This window comes from Orycteropus afer, unplaced genomic scaffold (genome assembly GCF_000298275.1).
Source record: "Orycteropus afer afer isolate SDZICR_OR568_19922 unplaced genomic scaffold, OryAfe1.0 scaffold00053, whole genome shotgun sequence".
NCBI lineage: Eukaryota > Metazoa > Chordata > Mammalia > Tubulidentata > Orycteropodidae > Orycteropus > Orycteropus afer.
Genome location: NW_006921640.1, coordinates 2,547,972 through 2,556,607, shown reverse-complemented (window position 1 = coordinate 2,556,607; position 8,636 = coordinate 2,547,972). Strand labels below are relative to the sequence as shown.

Here is an 8,636-nt window from a genome sequence, read left to right as displayed (position 1 = left end):
TCAAAATTTTGTGCCCAAGTAGAGATATGATGGATTGAAACGATACCCTAGAACATAAATATTCTTCAAAGGAGCAATACTCTGAAAAATAAAAATTTAAAAATGGTTGAACATACTTACAACACCTTCAGAAATTCAACTTGGTACAATGAGAAAAGAAATAATTGAATCAAATTCTCACACAAATGACATGGCCTCTAAGACCCAGAGTATGCTGCTGGTATGAGTCTTGCCACCCAGAGAGGGGTTCACAGTCTAAAGCCATCGCTTTCCTCCCTGTGCTCCCCAATCTCTGCTTATATCCTATCTCAACCAAGCCATAACCAGAGTCTTTCTTATATTGGTTTTCTATTTTTCTGGCAAGACTTTGCAGCAGAGACACAAACATATATACATGTGCTATGGGCACCACACACATACACACAAGCACACACATACTACACACACAAAATTTCCCATTCAACCCAGATGCACCAAGTGAGCTGAATGATCTTCAGCCAACCACAATGGTGAAAGACAGAAGCACCAAACAGTCTTTGAAATGGGTCAGTTATTACAATTTGTCTTTTTTTTATGTTCTAATTTTCCTCTTTGTGTTACTTTTTTTAAAAAAGCACAAACGAAAAATGAAGAATTCTTTCCAGATCAATTTAAGGCTTCCCACCAAATGGAAACAGAAGAGGCCTTACACAATATCACATGTGATAAATGTATACCTTTCACAGCCTTAAAATGACAGAGCAAATCATTTTTGCCAGTCAAGGATTAAGTATTGTGCCTTTAAATTGATGTCGTTCTTTTTGCTACTATGCTGAGTTTTATTATTACTGATTCTCTTTGATCCCATATGTGGAAATCATCTGTAATTTGCTTTAGAATTTCCTGTCCTTATCAAATAATTGGGGTGGATTTGTTTTGTTCTGTTTTGCTTTTCCCCGGGAAACAAATGTGATTCTTACTGGGTGAATGCTGAAATGGCACATAGTCAGCCTTCAAGTAGCTTCTCGGGCTATTTGAGTTTCAAAACAGCCTTTAAGCTCCTAGAAGGCTTTGCTAAGTGGGAAAAACGACAGGGCAGAAGGGACAGAAACCAAAAAGACGAGGGATTTGCTATGTCTTTGCTTTTGGTAAATTTGTTTTCTTCAATACAAGTAATCAGATAAGAAGAATGATTGCTTTGTGTTTTATTTGTTAGTTGGTTTTTGTTTAGTTTCTAGATTTGTTTCATTTGATTGTTTAATTTTCCCTCTCCTGGTGCAAAAATCACCAGAGAGTTTTGCATGAGAAAACATGACAGTACTTAATGAAACTCAGCACCTAAGGGCATAAGGCAGTTGAAGGTTTTTTGTTTGTTTGTGTTTGTTTTGTTTTGTTTTGTTTTGTTCTTTCAATCAGCACCAATCCCAGAAATGATCTACACTTGGTGTAAGGTATAAAACTTTTTTTTTCTTTTGGAGTGGAGACAACTCCTCCTTCTCCACCCTATGAACCATAGTGTGGGATTTTTCAATACTGTTTCTTATGTGTAAAAAACAAAAGAAAGGTTTTCTTTTTGTTTTTACTTACAAAACATAGAGAATATCTTTGTATACATACAGCGACTGGAAAGAAAGCTTATCTGAAGGGGTTGTGACTTATTATTATTATTTTTTTTTTTTGTAGTGGTGGTGGTGGTGGTGGTGGTGGTGGTGGTCATGGTTCTGTGTGTTGGGAGAAGGGAGGGTTAAATTTCTTGCAAGCGGTGTTAACCGCAAACCAAACTTAAGGTCCCTTTCTCAACTTGGGTGAAGATGCTATTACAGTGAAGACTCATACTGTAGCAACTCATAAAGTAGCGGTCCATCTCGATACCGAATGCCTACTGCGGTGGGGGTAACATACTGCAGAATGTTGATAGTCCTTCTCAGCCTCCTGTCTACAAAATGGGCATCCCAAGCTGGGTATCTCTTTCTTGGCATGTCAATCTTAATGAGGGGCCCTTCTGGGTGGTAAGGACGCCCCAACGGGGTAGGGGGCCCCATGGGTCTCACTTGGAAAACGGGCAAGCAAGTGTCAGCCGTGAGATCCTCCTGTTGTTCCGTTACGGCTCTGGTGGGCGTGACCTGGGTCCCCCGGTACCCAGGGGTCTGAGGCGCCATGGGCTCAACATCGGGGGGCAAAGGGATGCCCCAGAGCAGCTCGGCACAACAGGAGCTGGCAAAGATCTTAGCTCGTGGTCCCGTGGGATGCAGCACACCGTAATATAAGAGCATCAGTGCTATCCCGGCCACAAAGCTAATAAAGACACAACACAGTGCTGGCACCGCATAGGAGTCAGTGGTCTCCGGGTTTCTGTAAAAATACCAAAGGAACGTCAAGGCAGCATTCTCGGTCAAGACTATCGTGTAATATGCAAACATTCGATATCGAGTCCGCCCTTCTTTGACGTTAAACCAGCAGAAAATGTACACAATCCCTACCACCATGTTGAAGAGGATCTCCTCCCACTTGGACATGCAGAAGTCTGTTCCGCCATGGATGATCCAGAAGGCCATGGCGCACCAGTGGACCACCACAAAGATCCCGAAGTAGAGCTGGAAGATGGAAGCAAAGAGGGCAAAAGAGATAACTCTGGATGAGATGGTGAAGAGGCGCCAGAAGAGTTGGAGGAGGGCCCCTCTGTAGCTCATACTCTTCTTGTCGTCCCTGGAGTCCCGCAGCAGCTTGTGATAGGAGGCTAGCACCCAAGCCAGGGACAGCAGGGAAGTCACAGAGGAGACACCTGCCGGAAAGACACAAACCCACACAGTCAAAACCTTGGACATCAACTGTGGGGCACAGCAGGGCTGCCATCTGAGGAGACGCCCACACACACCACGATCTAAAGGAGGAGGGAGAAAGAAACACAAAATCAGGACCAGATTTGAAAGGCACAGTTGCTCCCTAAGCTGACAGTTTTTGTTTTTACAACTGGTATTAGTTTCATCAACCTGGTTTGGAACTGCTGGAGATCCTTGGCTCAAGGGTTGAGATGCGGCTGGTGGACTTTGCCAAGGGGTTGAGAAGTGGAGCCACTGTGAGGCAGCAGTGGACTGTCACACTGGCTCTGGGCAGGACTACAGGGTTTTATCTGAGAGAAACATGAATTCACATTGATCTTTGTTGGTGTCCCTGTGCTCTCAGAGAAATCCAGAGATGTGATGACCTCCTCACTGTCCCAAATCCACAATGACTCTTCCCATCTGTGAAAGTGCTGGAGAACCTCTATCTTTTTACCACCTCACCCAGAGCCCCAAGCAGCCCTTTCCTGAAATTTTTTTTCCACTTAGCTTCTCCCCATTTACTGCCTAAAGCCAAAGCACGTTATCAAGACCCCTAGGATATCCTCTCTGTTTACTCAGCCACTTTTTTTTTTAATAGCTCCTTTATAAGGTTTTTCTTTTTTTAAAAAATTCTATTGTGATTTGGGTGAAAGTTTACAGAGAAAATTCATCTTCCATACAGCAGTTCACATATCACATATACTTTGTCTCGTGACATTGACCACAATTTCCCATGATGCAACAGTTCCCCTCCCAGTTCCTCCCCATAGCCACCTCTTCCTTGTGTCCTTCCCTCCCATGCATTCCTACCCCCCTGAGCTATCTTCCTGTTCTTACGCAGCCCTTCTTTCTCCCATGATTGATCTCTCCAAGGAGTGTATCTACCTAATGTAAATGTTCAGCTCATATGCCTGTCTTTTGTTTGGCTGGAAGCCACAGGAGTGGGTTCAATTCCAGACGTGAAGGGCAGCTAGGGGTAATAGTCTCAGGGGTTCCGCCAGGCTCTATCAGACCAGCAAAGCTGGTCCCTTTTTTTTTTTTTTTTTTTTATGATTTTGATTGACCACCGTTTTTTTTAAAAAAAATTAATAATTCTGGTCTTATTTGGCCTCTCCACAATCTCTGTTGCTTTTTACCACCAACTGCTGCTCAAAATTCTCTTAGACCTTGGCTTGTGAGGTATCCTTCTTACTTCAACAGCAATGTCACTCAGGCTTTGGGGTTATTTCTTCCCCTCAGTACTCTGGTGAGGTGTCTAAGGCTTCTGCTCTTCATGTCCTGTGTTTCCCTTCCATGGGCTAGTATTCAGAGAAGTTGAATACTGCCAATTCCAACTGATACTTAAAAAAAAAAAACCTCACTGCCATGGAGTCAGACCCAACTCATAGTGACCCCTCCTTGGGTTTCTGAGGCAGTATTACTACAGAAGTAGATTGCCCCATCTTCTTTCTGTGGAGTGGCTGGTGGACTTGAACCTCCGGCCTTCTGGTTAGCAGTCAAGTGCCTTAGGCACTACACTACCAGAGCTCTTTCCAAACCAAACCAAACACACTGCCATCAAGTCAGATCCAACTCATAGAGACTCTTCCTTGGGTTTCTGAGCTGGTATCACTACTGAAGTAGATTACCCAGTCTTCCTTCTGAGGAGTGGCTGGTGGGTTTGAACCACCAGCCTTCTGGTTATCAGTCAAGGTGGCCTTAAAACAATTTTATTTATAATTCTTCTTATTTGATGTGCTCAAATAAGTAAAATTAAAACCAATAAATAGTTATTGGAGTCTCTCCGAATCTGCCCATGAGGCAATTAGTCAATCGTATTATAATCCCTCTCAAGCAAGATTCTCCCATCACCTTCAACTCCTCCATGTATTTCTCTACTTGGTAAATAAAACTAACACCTCTTTTGGTATTCCTCTCTCCCAAGAGTTCAGAACTAACTGCAACTAAATGCAATTGGAGGCCTGAATGGTACCCATTGGCAATCATCTCCTCACCAAATTCCTTGTCCTCACACCAGTGCTCAATTTCCCCTCAATGTGCTTCCAGGCAGAAATCAAAGTTACATAATTATTTTCTTTCTTAAGCTCAAGGTCAGATCCAGGAGCCTCATTCATTTGTTCAAGAAACTAATTAAACTGCCTAGAGCTCCAGCCTTTTGTTTGTCTTTGCTGGTGCCCAGCTTCCCACTCCTTTCCAAACTTCGATGTAAAATCAAAGTCCTATGTCATTTGACACTCTGCCTACATTTACCCTTCCTCCCCCATCCCACTCAGCCCCTCCCTCCATCATCTCAAGGAGATGCTCAGATTCTCAGCTTGCAGAACAGTATGTTGTTGTTGTTGTTGTTATGTGCCGTCGAGTCGGCCCCGACTCATAGCGACCCCTCCTTGGGTTTCCGAGGCAGTATCACTACGGAAGTAGGATTGCCCAACCTTCCTTCTGAGGAGTGGCTGGTGGGTTTGAACCGCCAGCCTTCTGGTTAGCAGTCAAGTGCTTTAGCCACTATGCTACCAGAGCTCCTGCAGAACAGTATAGTGAGATAATAATAATAAATACATTGGTATAAGTATAGGAAAAGTCTGGATGGTTAACTGCTACAATGAGTTTGTATTGCTTGTTCAATAACAAAGATTAAAATAAAAACAGGAAAAACTAGGAATCCCAATTTCTCCATAGGATGAATCTTGAAAGTGCCTAATGAGCATAGATGGTGATTTTCCTCTCACTTCTCTGGGGAGTTCTGAACACGTACATATATGTCCAACTTTTCTCTTTGTCCCCACAAGGTCTGCAGAGGCCATGTCTGCTCTGCATGCAGACCAACATGCCAGGCTCCACTGTCACACCAGTGATGTCTGTGCTTGAGGTACATTGGCTGGGAGTTAAACCCAGGTCTCCCACATAGAAGGTGAGAATTCTCCAATTCAACCACCAATGTCCCCAGTGGTTGTTTATTAGTAACAGTGGTTAGTCTGGTAGCCTTTTAGAGATAACCTGTGTTCATGTTATCTGCTGGATTAGGGCAGGGGAGGGAATGGGACCCCTTAGAAGTATCATGATTTAGCTTGAATGTTTTTAGAGGGCAGAGAATATGCACTCCTATCTTGAGAGTCTCTATAACAGACTTATTACCAATATTGGAGCATCCTCAAAGGTTCTTTGAATTGTCTTTGTGACATCACCCTCTCCTGGTGAACTCATTTCTTGATATGAAAAGCAACACATCTTGGAGGTACTGTTGTCATTGTTAGTTGTTCTCAAGTCAGCCTGACTCAAGGTGACCATGTGCACAATGAGGTCAGACCATTGTGAACCATAGGGTTTTCATTGGGTGATTTTCTAAGTAGATTGCTAGGCCTTTCTTTCTAGTCTGTCTTAGTCTGGAAGCTCTAGCGCAACTTGTTCAGCATCATAGCTGGGAGTTAAATTCAGGTTTCCCACATAGAAGGTGAGAATTCTCTCACTCAACCACTAATGCCCTCAATGGATGTTTATTAGTATTTAATAATGAGGTAGTAAAAAGTAGATTAGAAGCCCTATGTTCACTGTCAGGGCTAGTCAGCTAGTGGAGCTTCACTGTAGGGTGATGAGCCAGTGACTGTGATGCCAATATCTCTACGTGAGAAGCAACTTATAATGTCCTATCTCAGAGGGCACTAGGGAGTGGGTCATGCCTCAACCCCTGCCCCTTTCCTCTGAATTCATGGTTTTTTTTTTTTTTATGTTAATAATGACATATCCTGGAGATACTATCAACCCTGAATAATTAGATAGGAGTTCTACAGTAGCTGATTGATTTGTTGTTATTGTTGTTCTTCCTAATAAAGCAAAAACAATTACCTTCCCTGCCCTCAGAAAAGTATGAATGCTGTGCTCATAAAGCAAGAGAAAGCAGCTCAGCTTTTCTTGGAGCATGGTCTAATTTGGTCTAATTCTGGAAGTGATTTTGAAGAGAGTTGGATACAGAAGCAGAACAGCCCCTTAGCCTTCACTGTCCTGATTTTATTATTCTGTGTGGTATCATTATACCCATCCATATCAAATATGAATAAATAGGAATTCAAATGCACTTCAACCACATATTGTAAAACCAAATCAAATTATCCTTCATTATTCCAGCTTCTGAGATACGACCGCCATTTCTACATCTGTTCCATGGGTTTTAGGACTAGCATTCTGTTCCTGCTGCAGCATTTATGAGAGTGCCACTGAATCTACTCCCCTCTCAGCTGACCTGGACACTACCCTGGTTCTTGGTTAGAACTCCAAAAAATTTTCCCTATGATACAGCATAAATGTTCACCAAATATTGCAAGACATCACCACTAGGGTACAAGGAGGGCTTGAGAAACAGTCTCATGGAAGAATGGGCTTAGGGAGTCTGCTGACAAGCTGATATATAGCTTCTGTCATATATCTCTGCCTCATCTATTCCTAAATTGTTCAAGTTAGGAATTGCCAAGCATGAAGTCCATGAAGAGCTTCATATACCATCCACTTCAACTCACTCATTCAATGGGAATAGGAAGTACAGGCATCTGGTTAATGTCTCCAAATCACCCTAAGAATCATTGACAATTAGAACCAGGACCCAAATTCCTGGCCCCTAAGGCAGTGTTCTTCTCACAACACCATGCTGCTCCTTGGTTCTTCATTTTCTCTCCTTCTCTCTATAAACTAGGCTTCCCAGAGGCACACTCATTAGCACCTTCACTGGGGTCAAATGAATAATGGCCATCAGTCTTCTCTAGTGGCGATATCTATTGCAGTGCTCAGCCATTATCCCTCAGGGCTTTGAACTCTAGACTACATCTTGGGCATTGTGAAAATGCTCTAAATTAAAAGAAGAATGGCAAAGGGGAAACTTCTGACACATAGTCTATGTGCCAGGATGTTGGGGCAGACCCTATCCAAAGCCAAAAAGAGTGTAACTGGCTGGAATCTCCCTTCTCTTATGTACTGGAGTGCAGTGAACAAAGCACAGGAAGGAACATGAGTGGTGCTTTCTGTTTGTGATATGCCTGCACCACCCTCCTTACCAATAGTAGGGTCAGAGGTGATCCTATGGGGTGATTGTCTGAGGGTAGTCAAAACTTTGACCCTTGGTATTTTCTAATTCACCACATTATCAGAGAACTCCCAGTTCCATCCAAGGCTCTGGGCACATTTTTGGGGTCTAATGTTGGTGCTGCTAGAGAACTGAGTAAATCTTAGAGAGGAGACCAGAAAATCAGACCCACTTTGCGATCCTATTTAGGCCTTAGATTTCTCAATGAAATCTTACCAGAGGGTAGCCCTTTCCCTCCAGGATCTCCAGAACCAATGATAGCGGAGTATTAGATAGATTTGTTTTCAACCTGCTCCCAACTCCCAAGGAATTCGACTGGACCGTCTGTAATATCAAGCATATTATTATGTTTGGTCAGTGGAACAAATGTCCTGTGGCTAGGCCAATTCTCCACCTATAACCTGAAGAAAGCCTATAATCTTATAAACCTGCAGGAGTGTAACTGCAACTCTTTCACAGGTGGCCAGAGGGCAGCCGTCAGCAAGGGTGACTCACAGTAGCCAGATACTTCTAGGGACTCAATTTGGGGACAAGTAGCACTCACTCTATTCTTTAGATGATTTCTAAATTCAGAAGGAATATCTTTCTGATAGTGTGGATCATGACAAATTATGGATAACATTGAGAAGAATGGGAATTCCCAAACACTTGATTGTACTCATGAGGAACCTGTACCTTGACCAGGAGGCTGTCGTTCAAATGGAACAAGGGGACACTACATGGTTTAAAATCAGGATGGGAGTGCATCAGGGTTGTATCCTATCCCC

The 8,636-nt window shown here is 43.1% G+C and overlaps 1 protein-coding gene across 1 annotated transcript in view; it reads right to left on the bottom strand.

Annotated features, from left to right (window-relative positions):
* Positions 1–1,796: 1,796 nt before the first annotated feature.
* Positions 1,797–8,636, bottom strand: part of XKR6 (XK related 6) — a 539,410-nt gene continuing 532,570 nt past the window's right edge. The window contains exon 3 of the mRNA XM_007938712.2: positions 1,797–2,761. Within this exon, the coding sequence (XP_007936903.1) occupies positions 1,797–2,761 (965 nt within the window). The remainder of the gene's footprint in view (positions 2,762–8,636) is intronic.